General features: G+C 44.8%; 1 protein-coding gene across 1 annotated transcript in view; it reads left to right on the top strand.

Moving 5' to 3' along the window:
- Positions 1–18,910, top strand: part of LOC135461452 (uncharacterized) — a 276,606-nt gene that overhangs the window by 218,881 nt on the left and 38,815 nt on the right. The window contains exons 105-117 of the mRNA XM_064738560.1: positions 130–305; positions 1,471–1,498; positions 1,750–1,964; positions 2,470–2,608; positions 2,822–3,086; positions 4,650–4,745; positions 6,482–6,718; positions 10,836–10,984; positions 13,777–13,837; positions 16,199–16,376; positions 16,564–16,679; positions 18,242–18,389; positions 18,650–18,903. Coding sequence (XP_064594630.1) covers positions 130–305; positions 1,471–1,498; positions 1,750–1,964; positions 2,470–2,608; positions 2,822–3,086; positions 4,650–4,745; positions 6,482–6,718; positions 10,836–10,984; positions 13,777–13,837; positions 16,199–16,376; positions 16,564–16,679; positions 18,242–18,389; positions 18,650–18,903 — 2,062 coding nt within the window. The remainder of the gene's footprint in view (positions 1–129; positions 306–1,470; positions 1,499–1,749; positions 1,965–2,469; positions 2,609–2,821; positions 3,087–4,649; positions 4,746–6,481; positions 6,719–10,835; positions 10,985–13,776; positions 13,838–16,198; positions 16,377–16,563; positions 16,680–18,241; positions 18,390–18,649; positions 18,904–18,910) is intronic.

Below are 18,910 nucleotides of genomic sequence, written 5' to 3'. Positions count from 1 at the left end.
ATACGTTGTGGTGTTAAAATGCATGAACTGGAACCACTACGTGACCTGCACAAGTTTTGCTTCTGCATGATGTTGTGAATAATATCCTCCCCAGTCCAAATAGAGAGTATTTTGTGTGTATTTGTGCAGATCGTACCATCCTGCTGTCCACCCATCACCTGGACGAGGCAGACATCCTCAGTGACCGCATCGCCATACTTCACGATGGCCGCCTCCTCTGCTGTGGATCCTCTATGTTCCTGAAGAAACAGTTAGGGTCAGGTTATCATCTGACGGCAATCAGTGACCCAGAGTCATCTTCTCAGGTGAGAACGGGCAGAGGCAGGGGACAGCACATCTCCATGGGTGGGGGGGGGGGGTGGAACTGGGGGGGAAGGGTGATCAATAAGTTGGATGGGTTTGGGTTGGGTGTAGGGGGATAACACACGACTGATTGGCTGTGGAGAAATGGGGAATAATGTGGCTAGGGAGGCTGGGAAAGAAGATTGGGTGAGAAATAACATGACTGATTGACCAGGAAGGGGTTGGGATAACATGACTGAGTGGAAGGGGAGGGGACTAACATAGCCTCGTGGAGGACGTGATAAGAGCAAACAGAGGGTCGTGGAGGACATGATAAGAGCAAACATAGCCTCGTGGAGGACGTGATAAGAGCAAACATAGCCTCGTGGAGGACATGATAAGAGCAAACAGAGGGTCGTGGAGGACATGATAAGAGCAAACATAGGGTCGTGGAGGACGTGATGAGAGCAAACATAGCCTCGTGGAGGACGTGATAAGAGCAGACATAGGGTCGTGGAGGATGTGATAAGAGCAAACATAGCCTCGTGGAGGACGTGATGAGAGCAAACATAGCCTCGTGGAGGACGTGATAAGAGCAAACATAGCCTCGTGGAGGACGTGATAAGAGCAAACATAGCCTCATGGAGGACGTGATAAGAGCAAACATAGCCTCGTGGAGGACTTGATAAGAGCAAACATAGGGTCGTGGAGGACGTGATAAGAGCAACCATAGGGTCGTGGAAGACGTGATAAGAGCAAACATAGCCTCGTGGAGGACATGATAAGAGCAAACATAGCCTCGTGGAGGACGTGATAAGAGCAAACATAGCCTCGTGGAGGACTTGATAAGAGCAAACATAGCCTCGTGGAGGACGTGATAAGAGCAAACATAGCCTCGTGGAGGACATGATAAGAGCAAACATAGCCTCGTGGAGGACGTGATAAGAGCAAACATAGCCTCGTGGAGGACGTGATAAGAGCAAACATAGCCTCGTGGAGGACGTGATAAGAGCAAACAGAATCTTGTTCACATGTTCACATGTATCTTCAAAATAAAAGGTAATGCAAATATGGCAAACTGAGCGATTCATTACATGTAAGCAGTATATATTTTGTTTTATTAAGAACTGAATTATTGTGTTTTAAATGTTCTGTCTGTAAATAATGCAGCCTATGTCTTTCTTTCAGTCAAGCTCCTCGGCAAAAGAATCTGATGGTGAGTGTGATGAAGTTGAACAGTTCATGAAATTTCCATGATGAAAGAGCGGAGGTTCAAGTCATGCCCATACATGTATATTGTTATATTAAAGTCTTTATGCGTTCCTTCTGAAGTAATCTGTGTACTGTGAGCGTAGTGTCCGCATATATTCTGTACATGTAGGACATGAAAAGTCAAAGGTGAATTAGCTCCCTCCTGGTGTGATGCCTGCTGCATAATGTATGGCTGTTTCTCATCTTTCATCGCAGTGTCAGACACAACATCCAGCCTGATGCAGGTGATCAGGAAGTACATCCCTGGCGCTGAGGTTCAGGAGGAAATGGGAACAGAGGTCAAGGTCAGCCTGCTAGCCACGGACGTCGAGAAACAGAACTTCCAGAGAATGTTCACAGAGCTTGATGAGCGCCTGCCAGAACTGGGCATCATGTCCTACGGAGTGTCGGGGGAAACAACCCTGGAGGAGGTAAGCTGGAATCTACCTCTCTGTACCTTTACTTGTCTGAAGCCACACCCTTCTACACTCACCTGTAATTACAAACTTAACACAAAGATGTAAAATGTATTTTTACAAGGCAATGCATCTTCAATCTGTAACAGAAACTTGGGAAATTTCAATTCCAAAAAACAACTAAAAAATAAAAAGCTTAAGAGCACTTGATTAAAAAGCAGATGTAGATGAGCAAAATGGGTCAATCGTGGACTGTTGTGAGGGAGAAGGGTAAAATCTGCTTATGCTGGCTTTCTTCCAGCAACCTGCAGGTGGTCGTGCCGTTTTCCCAGGCACTGCCTGCTTTCTTCCTACCACAATGCTGTCCGCTGTCGTATATGTGAAATATGCTTGAATACAGAGTGAGACACCAATCAAATGAATAAATATCAGTGCACAAGAATGAAAACAAATAGTTACAACTTTGATGTACAGTCACTGATTTTCCTGATATGTTGTGTAATGATTGTTTTTGCGTCAGGTTTTCTTGAAAGCATGTTACCTTGCTGATCATGGGAAGTCATTCACATCAGAAAACCTGAGAACTTCTATCACGGACAACCATCTGCGAAGCAGTTTTGCCCTGAGCAGTAACAAGAGCAGCCACTCTGTTACATCAGGTAATCTTCTAGCTGTTGTGATTGGAAGGTAGTGTGCAGGTAATATGATGTAATATAATGTCCTCCTACATAAAAATTGTTCATAGATTGTCAACTTGAAAATGTGACTGTAAAAGGTGTTGATGAATACCTTTCTTCGCAAACAACAAGTTTCTTGATGTCATCATGAAACAAGAACTTGTTTATCAGACTGGTGTGATTTTCTTTCCATAGACCTGCCCACCTTAGTTCATGATTCAAATCGAGTGAAGCGTTACTATGGTCTGGGATTGAAGCTGCAGCATTTCAAGGCACTTTGGCTGAAGAGGTTCCATCATTACCGACGAGACTGGCGACTGCTCTTCACCCTCATCATCTTACCCATGATATTTGTGGCTGCAGGGATGGGATTTGCCCTGATCCAGAGGTCCCTGGACAACACTCCACCCCTTGTGCTCACCCCGGCTGTGTACGGGGAGGGACAGTTTGCCTTCCTAAAGTGAGCTCACTTAGCCTTCTCTATGTCAATGTCAACACATCTAATCAGACTTACACAGAATTCCTTTATCAAGTAAATTCCATCATCTAATAGGTTCTCTCTTTTGTTATGGATAAAAAAAATATATACTGTAATCAAAATTTTAGTGCACACCTTAATACTTCACAGGTTTAGGTTTTTTCCCCTGTGACACATTTTACTGGATTCTCATTGATTCAGCTTTTTTCCCTGTGACACATTTTACTTGATTCTGATTGATTCAGCTTTCACCCGTGACACATTTTGATTGATTCAGTTTTCACCGTGACACATTTTACTTGATTCTGATTGATTCAGCTTTCACCCGTGACACATTTTGATTGATTCAGTTTTCACCGTGACACATTTTACTTGATTCTGATTGATTCAGCTTTCACCCGTGACACATTTTGATTGATTCTGATTGATTCAGCTTTCTCTTCGTGACACATTTTGTTTGATTCTGATTGATTCAGCTTTCACCCGTGACACATTTTGATTGATTCAGTTTTCACCGTGACACATTTTGCTTGATTCTGATTGATTCAGCTTTCACCCGTGACACATTTTGCTTGATTCTGATTGATTCAGCTTTCTCTCCGTGACACATTGTGTTTGATTCTGATTGATTCAGCTTTTTCCCAGTGACACATTGTGTTTGATTCTGATTAATTCACATATTTTCCCCATGACACATTTTGCTTGATTCTTATTAATTCAGGTTTTTCCCCGTGACACATTTTGCTTGATTTTTATTAATTCAGCTATTTTCCCCATGACACATTTTGCTTGATTTTTATTGATTCAGCTATTTTCCCCATGACACATTTTACTTGATTCTGATTGATTCAGGCATCAAAAATATTATTTTAAGGCATTCACCGTGTATGTCTTTCTGAAAGTGTATTTTTATAGGAGGAACTTTAGGTGAAATAATAATATCTTTTGTCAACAAGTCCAGAAACCCTCTATGATAGGTCGGCCATCTTCAGCATGAAGATACCTAGATGTACATGTATGTAGCATGCCATGATGTTGGAAAGTGGCTTGTGTGTTGGTGTATCAAAATGGTGTATCAAGTCCAGCTACTGCTGGCTTCCTCTTTGTCTCTACATGGGAAGATCTGGCAACAACCTGCGGATGATCGTGGGTTTCCCCCCAGGCACTGTCCGGTTTCCTGCCACCATAATGCTGGTTGCCAATGAAATAAATAGACAAATCAATATGTCATGAGTGATAATCCAACACAACAAATATTAAGTACTGTATGTTTGACATTTTTTGAGTGAGAGTTTCCTTGATTCTGATTGATTCATCCACTTTATGGTGTCACCTAGTTTTTTGTAAAGTTTGAGAAATTTACTATCAGATAAACTCGTAATTGTAGGCATAGAAAGTGACAGTTTAATGTGCTTCTGAAAGTGCATTTTTAGATACTAAACTTGTGAAATATGGTACCAGTAACTAGAGCATTTATGAGTGAAGTGGCCTATATACAGGTGAGAACAAAAACAAATGGTAATAAGTTTGATGGTTATGTTACAGAAAAGACGTGCGCACTGAGATGTTTGATAAGATGTCAGAGTCCATGACCGGCAAGCCAGGCTTTGGGACTACCTGTATGCCAGCTATGAGAAAACAGTATGTTCTCAACTAACAAACTTGAAAACCCTGTTTTGTAATGGTGTTATGAAGTTTTGAAGGTTATGAAGGTTGACATTAATAATGTTGTGGGTATATGTGCAGAGATGTAGCCTGGGTTGGGTTGTCACACTGTCTGTAATCCTCCAGATCCTGGGTTGTCACACTGTCTGCAATCCTCCAGATCCTGGGTTGTCACACAGACTGTAATCCTCCTGGGTTGTTACACAGTCTGTAATCCTCCTGGGTTGTTACACAGTCAGTAATCCTCCTGGGTTGTCACACAGTCTGTAATTCTCCAGATCCAGGGTTATTAGACAGCCTGTAATCCTCCAGATCCTGGGTTGTCACACAGTCTGTAATCCTCCAAATCCTGGGTTGACACAGTCTGTAATCCTACAGATCTTGGGTTGTCATGCTCTTTGTAATCCTCCAGATCCTGGGTTGTCACACAGTGTGTAATCCTCCAGATCCTGGAATGTCACGCTGTCTGTAATCCTAAAGATCCTGGGTTGTCACACAGTCTGTAATCCTCCTGGGTTGTTACACAGTCTGTAATCCTCCTGGGTTGTCACACAATCTGTAATTCTCCAGATCCTGGGTTGTCACACAGTCTGTTATCCTCCAGATCGTGGGTTAACATGGTCTGTAATCCTCCAGATCCCGGGTTGTCACACTCTCTGTAATCCTCTAGATCCTGGGTTGTCACACTGTTTGTAATCCTCCAGATCCCGGGTTGTCACACAGTGTGTAATCCTCCAGATCCCGGGTTGTTTCACAGTCTGTCATCCTCCAGATCCCGGGTTGTCACACTCTCTGTAATCCTCCAGACCCTGGGTTGTCACACAGTTTATAATCCTCCGGATCCTGGGTTGTCACGCTGTCTGTAATCTTCCAGATCCTGGGTTGTCACACAGTCTGTAATCCTCCAGATCCTGGGTTGTTACACAGTCTGTCATCCTCCAGATCCTGGGTTGTCACAGTCTGCAATTCTCCAAATCCTGGGTTTTCACACAGTCTGTAATCCTCCTGGGTTGTCACACAGTCTGTAATCCTCCCGGTTGTCACACAGTCTGTAATCCTCCTGGGTTGTCACACAGTCTGTAATCTTCCTGGTTGTCACACAGTCTGTAATCCTCCTGGGTTGTCACACAGTCTATAATCCTCCTGGGTTGTCACACAGTCTGTAATCCTCCTGGGTTGTCACGTTGTCTGTAATTCTCCTGGGTTGTCACACAGTCCGTAATCCTCCTGGGTTGTCACACAGTCTGTAATTCTCCGGGGTTGTCACTCAGCCTGTAATCCTCCTGGGTTGTCACACAGCCTGTAGTCCTCCTGGGTTGTCACAGTCTGTAATTCTCCAGGGTTGTCACAGTGTGTAATCCTCCTGGGTTGTCACACAGTCTGTAATACTCCAGATCCTGGGTTGTTAGACAGCCTGTAATTCTCCAGATCCTGGGTTGTCACACTGTGTGTAATCCTCCAGATCCTGGGTTGACACAGTCTGTAATCCTCCAGATCCTAGGTTGTCACACTGACTGTAATCCTCTAGAACACATCTATACCTTGATGACTATAACATATATTTATAGGAAAAGTTAAGTACAGGATTTTGCAGCACAGGAACCAAGAATTACAAGTAAATCAGCAACAAGAAGTACTCAGGTGAGTTTAGAATTAATCCAGCTGTTCAGTTTTCATTAGATTTAATGAGGATACTATTGTAAATTCTGTAGTACGTACATCAAAGAAGACTTCCAGTGTGTGGCCAATCCAGATGATCATTACTTAGCCGGTGTTAAGGGAGACAAGCCAGTGAAATGTGAATGTGTGGACTTTCGGTACGAGTGTGATGGTGAGCCAGACCGTCCCCCGCAGCGACTCACACAGACTGGGATAATTCTTCAGAATCTGTCAGACGTCAACATTGAAAAATACCTGCTGGACAGCTTCCCTCATTTCCGTCACAACAGGTAAGACAAAGGCATCTGGTCAAACTACAAGTGTCATGATACACATAAGTTCATGTCTATTACTTACTGGACAGCTGCAATCAGTTCTTTTGCAATAGGTGAGACACAGACAGCTCAGCAGAGTACAGGTGTCCTGACACACATAAGCTCATGCCTATTACCTGCTAGACAACTACCCTCAGTTCCTTCGCAATAGGTGAGACACAGACAGCTCAGCAGAGTACAGGTGTCATGACACGCATAAGCTCATGACTGGTACCTGCTGGACAACTACCCTCAATTCCTTCACAACAGGTAAGACACAGACATGTCATTAAACTACAGGTTTCATGACACACATAAACTCATGCCTATTACCTGCTAGGCAACTACCCTCAGTTCCTTCGCAATAGGTGAAACACAGACAGCTCAGCAGAGTACAGGTGTCATGACACACATACGCTCATGACTGGTACCTGCTGGACAGCTGCAATCAGTTCCTTCGCAATAGGTGAGACACAGACAGCTCAGCAGAGTACAGGTGTCATGACAACCATAAGCTCATGACTGGTACCTGCTGGACAACTACTCTCAATTCCTTTGCAAGAGGTGAGACACAGACAGCTCAGCAGAGTACAACTGTCATAATACACATAAGTTCATGCCTATTACCTGCTAGACAACTACCCTCAGTTCCTTCGCAATAGGTGAGACACAGACAGCTCAGCAGGGTACAGGTGTAATAATACACATATGTTCATACCTATTACCTGCTAGACAACTACCCTCAGTTCCTTCACAATAGGTGAGACACAGACAGCTCAGCAGAGTATAGGTGTCATGACACACATAAGCTCATGCGTATTACGTGCTAGTATAGGTGTCATGACACACATAAGCTCATGCGTATTACCTGCTAGACAGCTACCCTCAGTTCCTTCGCAATAGGTGAGACACAGACAGCTCAGCAGAGTACAGGTGTCATGGCACACATAAGCTCATGCCTATTACCTGCTAGGCAACTACCCTCAGTTCCTTGGCAACAGGTAAGACGAAGGCATCTGGGCAAACTACAAGTGTACAGGTGTCATAATACACATAAGTTCATGCCTATTACCTGCTGGGCAACTGCCCTCAGTTCCTTCGCAATAGGTGAGATGCAGGCAGCTCAGCAGAGTACAGGTGTCCTGACACACATAAGCTCATGCGTATTACCTGCTAGACAGCTACCCTCAATTCCTTCACCATAGGTGAGACACAGACAGCTCAGCAGAGTACAGGTGTCATGACACACATAAGCTCATGCCTATTACCTGCTAGACAACTACCCTCAGTTCCTTCACAATAGGTGAGACACAGACAGCTCAGCAGAGTACAGGTGTCATGACACACATAAGCTCATGCCTATTACCTGCTAGACAACTACCCTCAGTTCCTTCACCATAGGTGAGACACAGACAGCTCAGCAGAGTATAGGTGTCATGACACACATAAGCTCATGCGTATTACCTGCTAGACAGCTACCCTCAGTTCCTTCGCAATAGGTGAGACACAGACAGCTCAGCAGAGTACAGGTGTCATGGCACACATAAGCTCATGCCTATTACCTGCTAGGCAACTACCCTCAGTTCCTTCACAACAGGTAAGACGAAGGCATCTGGGCAAACTACAAGTGTCATGATACACGTAAGTTCATGTCTATTACCTACTGGACAACTACCCTCAGTTCCTTCGCAATAGGTGAGACACAGACAGCTCAGCAGAGTACAGGTGTCATAATACACATAAGTTCATGCCTATTACCTGCTGGGCAACTGCCCTCAGTTCCTTCGCAATAGGTGAGATGCAGGCAGCTCAGCAGAGTACAGGTGTCCTGACACACATAAGCTCATGCGTATTACCTGCTAGACAGCTACCCTCAATTCCTTCACCATAGGTGAGACACAGACAGCTCAGCAGAGTACAGGTGTCCTGACACACATAAGCTCATGCCTATTACCTGCTGGACAACTACCCTCAGCTCCTTCACAATAGGTGAGATGCAGGCAGCTCAGCAGAGTACAGGTGTCATGACACACATACGCTCATGACTGGTACCTGCTAGACAACTACCCTCAGTTCCTTCGCAATAGGTGAGACACAGACAGCTCAGCAGAGTACAGGTGTCCTGACACACATAAGCTCATGCCTATTACCTGCTGGACAACTACCCTCAGTTCCTTCACAATAGGTGAGACACAGACAGCTCAGCAGAGTACAGGTGTCATGACACACATACGCTCATGACTGGTACCTGCTGGACAGCTACCCTCAGTTCCTTCACAATAGGTGAGACACAGACAGCTCAGCAGAGTACAGGTGTCATGACACACATAAGCTCATGCCTATTACCTGCTGGACAACTACCCTCAGTTCCTTCACAATAGGTGAGACACAGACAGCTCAGCAGAGTACAGGTGTCATGACACACATACGCTCATGACTGGTACCTGCTAGACAGCTACCCTCAGTTCCTTCGCAATAGGTGAGACACAGACAGCTTAGCAGAGTACAGGTGTCCTGACACACATAAGCTCATGACTGGTACCTGCTGGACAGCTACCCTCAGTTCCTTCACAATAGGTGAGACACAGACAGCTCAGCAGAGTACAGGTGTCATGACACACATACGCTCATGACTGGTACCTGCTGGACAGCTACCCTCAGTTCCTTCATAATAGGTGTGAGACAGACAGCTCAGCAGAATACAGGTGTCATGATACACATAAGCTCATGAATGGTAATGTAGCCTGGTCACATCTTTGGACTTTACTAAATAACAATTTGTCTTTGTCTTAACATTTACATTTTTTAGACTACTGGTCAGCTTGCTTGATTCCTCTTTAGATGCACGGATAAAGCTGATGGCAATTTATGATTATTTATGGTAATATTTGACTCCTACATCTGTACAAGACTGAAACCCCTACATCTGTACAAGACTGAAACCCCTACATCTGTACAAGACTGAAACACCTGCATCTGTACAACACTGAAACCCCTACATCTGTACAAGACTGAAACCCCTACATCTGTACAAGACTGAAACCCCTACATCTGTACAAGACTGAAACACCTGCATCCGTACAAGACTGAAACACCTGCATCCGTACAAGACTGAAACACCTGCATCCGTACAAGATTGAAACACCTGCATCCGTACAAGATTGAAACACCTGCATCCGTACAAGATTGAAACACCTACATCCGTACAAGACTGAAACACTTACATCAGTACAAGACTGAAACACCTACTTCCATACAAGTCTGAAACAGTATTACAAAGGTGATTAAATCCCCAGCAAACAAGCAGTTTAATTGGCTGGAATAGTTTGATGTGAAGTCTGGGCATATAGTGTTGATCTTCAGCTCTCACTGCTGGAATAGTTTGGTGTGAAGTCTGGCCACATAGTGGTGATATTCAGCTCTCACTGCTGGAATAGTTTGGTGTGAAGTCTGGGCACATAGTGTTGATATTCAGCTCTCACTGCTGGAATAGTTTGGTGTGAAGTCTGGGCACATAGTGTTGATATTCAGCCTTCACTGCTGGAATTGTTTTGTGTAAAGTCTGGGCACATACCTGTAGTGTTGATATTCAGTTCTTACTGCTGGAATTGTTTGGTGTGAAGTCTGGGCATATAGTGTTGATCTTCAGCTCTCACTGCTGGAATAGTTTGGTGTGAAGTCTGGGCACATAGTGTTGATATTCAGCTCTCACTGCTGGAATTGTTTTGTGTAAAGTCTGGGCACATACATGTAGTGTTGATATTCAGTTCTTACTGCTGGAATTGTCTGGTGTGAAGTCTGGGCACATAGTGGTGATATTCAGCTCTCACTGCTGGAAATAGTTTAGTGGGAAGTCTGGGCACATAGTGTTGATATTTAGCTCTCACTGCTGGAATTGTTTGGTGTGAAGTCTGGGCACATAGTGTTGATATTCAGCCTTCACTGCTGGAATTGTCTGGTGTAAAGTCTGGGCACATACATGTAGTATTGATATTCAGTTCTTACTGCTGGAATAGTTTGGTGTAAAGTCTGAACACATAGTGTTGATACTCAGCTCTCACCATTTTCACATGTACATGTGTTTGTTTATCAGGTACGGAGGCTGGTCCTACGAGGATGGTGACAAAGCTAAAGTCTGGTATAACAACAAGGGCCACCACGCCATGCCAGCCTATCTAAACACACTGTCCAACACAATCCTGCGCTCCCGGCTTCAACCCACAGAGTACCCCGAGGAATATGGTAACTACAATAGTTCCATTAGCTGTTTTCACTCAAAGTGTGGGAATGCATGTCAGTACATGTGTACCATAGTATTTATAATGCTGAGCTACTGTAGTGTGTGTCAGTATACGGTGTGTAGTAGTGTTATTGTACTGGTTATGTGGTGTGGTTGGGTGGCTGTCAGTGTACAGTAGTGTTATTGTACTGGTTATGTGGTGTGGTTGGGTGGCTGTCAGTGTACAGTAGTGTTACTGTACTAGTTGTGTGGTGTGTGTGGATGGTTGTCAGTATACAGTAGTGTTACTCTACTGGTTGTGTGGTGTGTGTGGATGGCTGTCAGTGTACAGTAGTGTTACTGTACTGGTTGTGTGGTGTGTGTGGATGGCTGTCAGTGTACAGTGGTGTTACTGTACTGGTTATGTGGTGTGGTTGGGTGGCTGTCAGTGTACAGTAGTGTTACTGTACTAGTTGTGTGGTGTGTGTGAATGGTTGTCAGTATACAGTAGTGTTACTCTACTGGTTGTGTGTGGATGGCAGCCAGTGTACAGTAGTGTTATTGTACTGGTTATGTGGTGTGGTTGGGTGGCTGTCAGTGTACAGTAGTGTTACTGTACTAGTTGTGTGGTGTGTGTGGATGGTTGTCAGTATACAGTAGTGTTACTGTACTGGTTGTGTGGTGTGTGTGGATGGCTGTCAGTGTACAGTAGTGTTGCTCTACTGGTTGTGTGGTGTGTGTGGATGGCTGTCAGTGTACAGTAGTGTTACTGTACTAGTGTGGTGTGTGTGGATGGCTGTCAGTATACAGTAGTGTTACTGTACTGGTTGTGTGGTGTGTGTGGATGGCTGTCAGTGTACAGTAGTGTTACTGTACTGGTTGTGTGGTGTGTGTGGATGGCTGTCAGTGTACAGTAGTGTTGCTCTACTGGTTGTGTGGTGTGTGTGGATGGCTGTCAGTGTACAGTGGTGTTGCTCTACTGGTTTTGTGGTGTGTGTGGATGGTTGTCAGTATACAGTAGTGTTACTGTACTGGTTGTGTGGTGTGTGTGGATGGCTGTCAGTGTACAGTAGTGCTGCTCTACTGGTTTTGTGGTGTGTGTGGATGGCTGTCAGTGTACAGTAGTGTTCCTCTACTGGTTATGTGGTGTGTGTGGATGGCTGTCAGTGTACAGTAGTGTTGCTCTACTGGTTATGTGGTGTGTGTGGATGGCTGCCAGTATACAGTAGTGTTACTGTACTGGTTGTGTGGTGTGTGTGGATGGCTGTCAGTGTACAGTAGTGTTGCTCTACTGGTTATGTGGTGTGTGTGGATGGCTGTCAGTATACAGTAGTGTTGCTCTACTGGTTATGTGGTGTGTGTGGATGGCAGCCAGTATACAGTAGTGTTGCTCTACTGGTTTTGTGGTGTGTGTGGATGGTTGTCAGTGTACAGTAGTGTTACTGTACTGGTTGTGTGGTGTGTGTGGATGGCTGTCAGTGTACAGTAGTGCTGCTCTACTGGTTTTGTGGTGTGTGTGGATGGCTGTCAGTGTACAGTAGTGTTCCTCTACTGGTTATGTGGTGTGTGTGGATGGCTGTCAGTATACAGTAGTGTTGCTCTACTGGTTATGTGGTGTGTGTGGATGGCTGCCAGTATACAGTAGTGTTACTGTACTGGTTGTGTGGTGTGTGTGTGGATGGCTGTCAGTGTACAGTAGTGTTGCTCTACTGGTTATGTGGTGTGTGTGGATGGCTGTCAGTATACAGTAGTGTTGCTCTACTGGTTATGTGGTGTGTGTGGATGGCAGCCAGTATACAGTAGTGTTACTGTACTGGTTGTGTGGTGTGTGTGGATGGATGTCAGTGTACAGTAGTGTTGCTCTACTGGTTGTGTGGTGTGTGTGGATGGCTGTCAGTGTACCGTGGTGTTGCTCTACTGGTTATGTGGTGTGTGTGGATGGCTGTCAGTGTACAGTAGTGTTGCTCTACTGGTTATGTGGTGTGTGTGGATGGTTGTCAGTATACAGTAGTGTTACTGTACTAGTTGTGTGGTGTGTGTGGATGGCTGTCAGTGTACAGTAGTGTTGCTCTACTGGTTTTGTGGTGTGTGTGGATAGCTGTCAGTGTACAGTAGTGTTGCTCTACTGGTTGTGTGGTGTGTGTGGATGGCTGTCAGTGTACAGTAGTGTTGCTCTACTGGTTATGTGGTGTGTGTGGATGGTTGTCAGTATACAGTAGTGTTACTGTACTAGTTGTGTGGTGTGTGTGGATGGCTGTCAGTGTACAGTAGTGTTGCTCTACTGGTTTTGTGGTGTGTGTGGATAGCTGTCAGTGTACAGTAGTGTTGCTCTACTGGTTGTGTGGTGTGTGTGGATGGCTGTCAGTGTACAGTAGTGTTGCTCTACTGGTTATGTGGTGTGTGTGGATGGCTGCCAGTGTACAGTAGTGTTGCTCTACTGGTTATGTGGTGTGTGTGGATGGCTGTCAGTATACAATAGTGTTGCTCTACTGGTTATATGGTGTGTGTGGATGGCAGTCAGTATACAGTTTACAGTAGTGTTACTGTACTGGTTATGTGGTGTGTGTCGTGTTGATGGTTATCAGTACATGATGTACAGTAGTGTTACTGTAATGGTTGTGTGGAGTGTGTGGATGGTTGTCAGTATACAGTGTACATGTACAGAAGTGTTACTGTACTGGTTATGTGGTGTATGTTGATGGTTGCCAGTATACAATGTACGGTAGTGTACTGTACTGGTTATGCAGTGTACATGCGTGCAGATCGTTGTTACTTTACAGTAGCATTCTGGTTATGCTATACTGTTGTGTTGTAGGAATCACCACAATAAACCACCCATATACACTGACGGATACGCCCTTGAGGAGAGACTCTGTGTAAGTGAACATGTATTTATGTATTTACAGTGGAACCTTTGTAAACCATCAATGTCTGTGGTAGTTCACATGCACAGTGGGACCTCTGTAAACATCTGTAGGCCGACAGTGTCTGTGGCAGTATACGTGTACAGTGGGACCTCTGTAAACCTCTGTATGCCGACAATGTCTGTGGCAGTATACGTGTACAGTGGGACCTCTGTAAACCTCTATAGGCCGACAATGTCTGTGGCAGTATACGTGTACAGTGGGACCTCTGTAAACCTCTGTATGCCGACAATGTCTGTGGCAGTATACGTGTACAGTGGGACCTCTGTAAACCTCTATAGGCCGACAATGTCTGTGGCAGTACACATGCACAGTGGGACCTTTGTAAACCTCTATAGGCCAACAATGTCTGTGGCAGTACACATGCACAGTGGGACCTCCATAAACCTCTATAGGCCGACAATGTCTGTGGCAGTACACATGTACAGTGGGACCTCTGTAAACCTCTATAGGCCAACAATGTCTGTGACAGTACACGTGCACAGTGGGACCTGTGTAAACCTCTATAGGCCAACAATGTCTGGGACAGTACACATGCACAGTGGGACCTCTGTAAACCCCTATAGGCCAACAATGTCTGTGGCAGTACACATGTACAGTGGGACCTGTGTAAACTTCTATAGGCCGACAATGTCTGTGGCAGTACACATGTACAGTGGGACCTCTGTAAACCGACAGTGTCTGTGGCAGTACATGTGTACAGTGGGACCTCTGTAAACCGACAGTGCCAGTGGCAGTACATGTGTACAATGGGACCTCTGGAAATCTCTGTAGGCCGACAGTGTCTGTGGCAGTATACGTGTACAGTGGGACCTCTGTAAACCTCTGTATGCCGACAATGTCTGTGGCAGTATACGTGTACAGTGGGACCTCTGTAAACCTCTATAGGCCGACAATGTCTGTGGCAGTACACATGCACAGTGGGACCTCTGTAAACCTCTATAGGCCAACAATGTCTGTGGCAGTACACATGCACAGTGGGACCTCTGTAAACCTCTATAGGCCGACAATGTCTGTGGCAGTACACATGTACAGTGGGACCTGTGTAAACCTCTATAGGCCAACAATGTCTGTGGCAGTACACATGCACAGTGGGACCTGTGTAAACCTCTATAGGCCAACAATGTCTGTGGCAGTACACATGCACATTTGGGACCTCTGTAAACCCCTATAGGCCGACAATGTCTGTGGCAGTACACATGTACAGTGGGACCTCTGTAAACCTCTGTAGGCCAACAAAGTCTGTGGCAGTACACATGTACAGTGGAACCTCTGTAAACCGACAATGTCTGTGGCAGTACACATGCACAGTGGGACCTCTGTAAACCTCTGTAGGCCGACAGTGTCTGTGGCAGTACTCGCGTACAGTGGGACCTCTGTAAACCTCTGTAGGCCGACAATGTCTGGGACAGTACACATGTACAGTGGGACCTGTGTAAACCTCTATAGGCCAACAATGTCTGTGGCAGTACACATGCACAGTGGGACCTCTGTAAACCCCTATAGGCCGACAATGTCTGTGGCAGTACACATGTACAGTGGGACCTCTGTAAATCTCTGTAGGCTGACAGTGTCTTTGGAAGTACACACGTACAGTGGGACCTCTGTAAACCTCTATAGGCCGACAGTGTCTGGGGCAGTACATGCATACAGTGGGACCTCCATAAACCTCTGTAGGCCGACAATGTCTGTGGCAGTACACGCGTACAGTGGGACCTTCATAAACCTCTGTAGGCTGACAGTGTCTGTGGCAGTACACCTGTACAGTGGGAACTCCATAAACCTCTGTAGGCCGACAGTGTCTGCGGCAGTACATGCATACAGTGGGACCTCCATAAGCCTCTGTAGGCCGGCAGTGTCTGTGGCAGTACATGGATAGAGTGTGACCGCCCTAAACCTCTGTGGAACCTCTGTAAACCACTGTAAGCCGACTGTCGCCCTAGACAAGATGTTGGTTTTTTGATCGTAGCCATGATCAACAACAGCAACATCACTAAGAAGACATCATCACTAACAACACAGTATCACTATCAAGAAAACAGTACATTGTACACATATATGATTTGTTATTAGCATGATAGTCCATAATGAAAAGAAACAAACACCATGTGTGGAATTGTCCCAAAGTCTAAATAAGTTTATTTCAAGAACTTCTGCAGTGTTTAGGCACTGGACTATTGAGCTCATAGGTTAGACAAGATGCAGTAATACTCACCAGGCATGTTTGTAGAGACAAACGAGCCAAATTTTGCCAGCAGTTTGAGACTTTATTTTCTGAGGAGAGTGATGTAATTGGAGTGTTTTTTCCTACAGGATGCAGAAGGCTGGGGAGACTGGCATAGCCATGGTGATACTGCTTGCCTTCAGCTTCATTGTGGCCAGTTTTGTCATCTATGTTGTGGATGAGAGAATCCGCAAAGAGAAGCGTCTGCAGCACATTAGCGGAGTTACTGCCCTTACCTATTGGAGTGTGGCCTTTGTCTGGGATATGGTAAGTCTTCCTACATCAAGCACGCTAAGAGAGGAATTGTCAAATGCAGATCTGGTTAAGATACATGTAGCTGTGCAAAGCTTCTTGAGAGAAGACATGTCAGACTTTACACAATGAATTTGCAGTGGACTGGATTTTTTCAGTGAAAGTTACATGATCACTTTCCTTGATACTTCTGTGTTTACAGATGATATTTGCTCTAACCGTCGGGCTAGCTGTTGGTATCATGGCCATATTCCGCATCCCCAGCTACTGGGACAGAGACAACTTGCCGGCTGTTGTGATTCTGTTGCTACTTTTTGGGTAAGTACCCTTATTAGGGTTCTGTTAACAGAACTAGTATCTGAGGTGGTCTAGAGGATTTGATGAGGTATACATGTGTGATCTACATGTGGTATACATGTGGTTAATGTGTTGTTTTGTTTGATCACGCACTACAGTGTCATACCTGTGTGTAATTAGTGTGTTGTTTTGTTTGATCACTCACTACAGTGTCATACCTGTGTGTAATTAGTGTGTTGTGTTGTCTGATCACGCACTACAGTGTCATACCTGTGTGTAATTAGTGTGTTGTTTTGTTTGATCACGCACTACAGTGTTATACCTGTGTGTAATTAGTGTGTTGTTTTGTTTGATCACGCACTACAGTGTCATACCTGTGTGTAATTAGTGTGTTGTTTTGTTTGATCACGCACTACAGTGTCATACCTGTGTGTAATTAGTGTGTTGTTTTGTTTGATCACGCACTACAGTGTCATACCTGTGTGTAATTAGTGTGTTGTTTTGTTTGATCACGCACTACAGTGTCATACCTGTGTGTAATTAGTGTGTTGTTTTGTTTGATCACGCACTACAGTGTCATACCTGTGTGTAATTAGTGTGTTGTTTTGTTTGATCACGCACTACAGTGTCATACCTGTGTGTAATTAGTGTGTTGTGTTGTCTGATCACTCACTACAGTGTCATGCCTGTGTGTAATTAGTGTGTTGTGTTGTCTGATCACTCACTACAATGTCATGCCTGCGTGTAATTAGTGTGTTGTGTTGTCTGATCACTCACTACAATGTCATGCCTGCGTGTAATTAGTGTGTTGTGTTGTCTGATCACTCACTACAATGTCATGCCTGCATGTAATTAGTGTGTTGTGTTGTCTGATCACTCACTACAATGTCATGCCTGCGTGTAATTAGTGTGTTATGTTGTCTGATCACTCACTACAATGTCATGCCTGCGTGTAATTAGTGTGTTGTGTTGTCTGATCACTCACTACAATGTCATACCTGTGTGTAATTAGTGTGTTGTGTTGTCTGATCACTCACTACAATGTCATGCCTGCATGTAATTAATTTGTTGTGTTGTCTGATCACTCACTGCAATGTCATGCCTGCGTGTAATTAGTGTGTTGTGTTGTCTGATCACTCACTACAGTGTCATGCCTGCATGTAATTAATTTGTTGTGTTGTCTGATCACTCACTACAGTGTCATACCTGCATGTAATTAGTGTTGTCTGACCACGCACTACAATGTCACACCTATGTGTAATTAGTGTGTTGTGTTGTCTGACCACGCACTACAATGTCATACCTGCATGTAATTAGTGTTGTCTGACCACGCAGTACAATGTCACACCTATGTGCAATTAGTGTGTTGTGTTGTCTGACCACGCACTACAATGTCACACCTATGTGTAATTAGTGTGTTGTGTTGTCTGACCACGCACTACAATGTCATACCTGCATGTAATTAGTGTTGTCTGACCACGCACTACAATGTCACACCTATGTGTAATTAGTGTGTTGTGTTGTCTGATCACACACTGCAGTGTCAGATCAGTGTATAATTAGTGGATTGTGTTTAATTGCAGTGCGTCCACCACAAACATGATGTACATGACTACCAAACTGTTCCACACGGCAGCCACGGCCTACATGACCCTCTTCTGTGTCAACATGCTGATTGGCCTGATCACCAGCCTGACAGTCTTTCTCCTCAGCTTCTTCACCCAATACCAGGTCAGTGTCACTGGCAGCGGTGTCAGCGTCATGCCACACTCTCACCATGAACATTTTGCGTGTCACTAGCTTGCCAAAGGTTGGTGGTTTACCTCGAGCATGTCAGGCACTGTAATTATATACATACAATAGTACATATGAAAAGTACTTTATTACGATGATAAACAGGTAGAAGATGAATAAATATGAATTGTGTGAACAATCCCACTATGGGTATGTTGTCCCATTTGGTTTTATGGTATTTTCCCCTAATGTTCCAGGTAATTTCCCAGGTGTATGACATTGTGAAGTATGTCTTCATGATTTTCCCCCAATACTGCCTGGGTGAAGGCTTAGTGCGTATCACCAAGAACCAGCTGATCACAAGTCTGTTCGCTCGATTCGGGGAAGATGTCTACAAGAATCCGTACTCCATGGAATTCCTGGGATGGTTTTATGTTGCCATGGCAATCCAAGCAGTAGTGTTCTTCATTATCACGCTGATGACAGAAATCCGCACCCGGCCTCTGTTCAGGTGAGCA

The sequence above is a fragment of the Liolophura sinensis genome, chromosome 1 (genome assembly GCF_032854445.1).
Source record: "Liolophura sinensis isolate JHLJ2023 chromosome 1, CUHK_Ljap_v2, whole genome shotgun sequence".
Lineage (NCBI taxonomy): Eukaryota > Metazoa > Mollusca > Polyplacophora > Chitonida > Chitonidae > Liolophura > Liolophura sinensis.
Note: the sequence above shows the minus strand (reverse complement) of the source record. Positions and strands in the feature narration are given on the sequence as shown.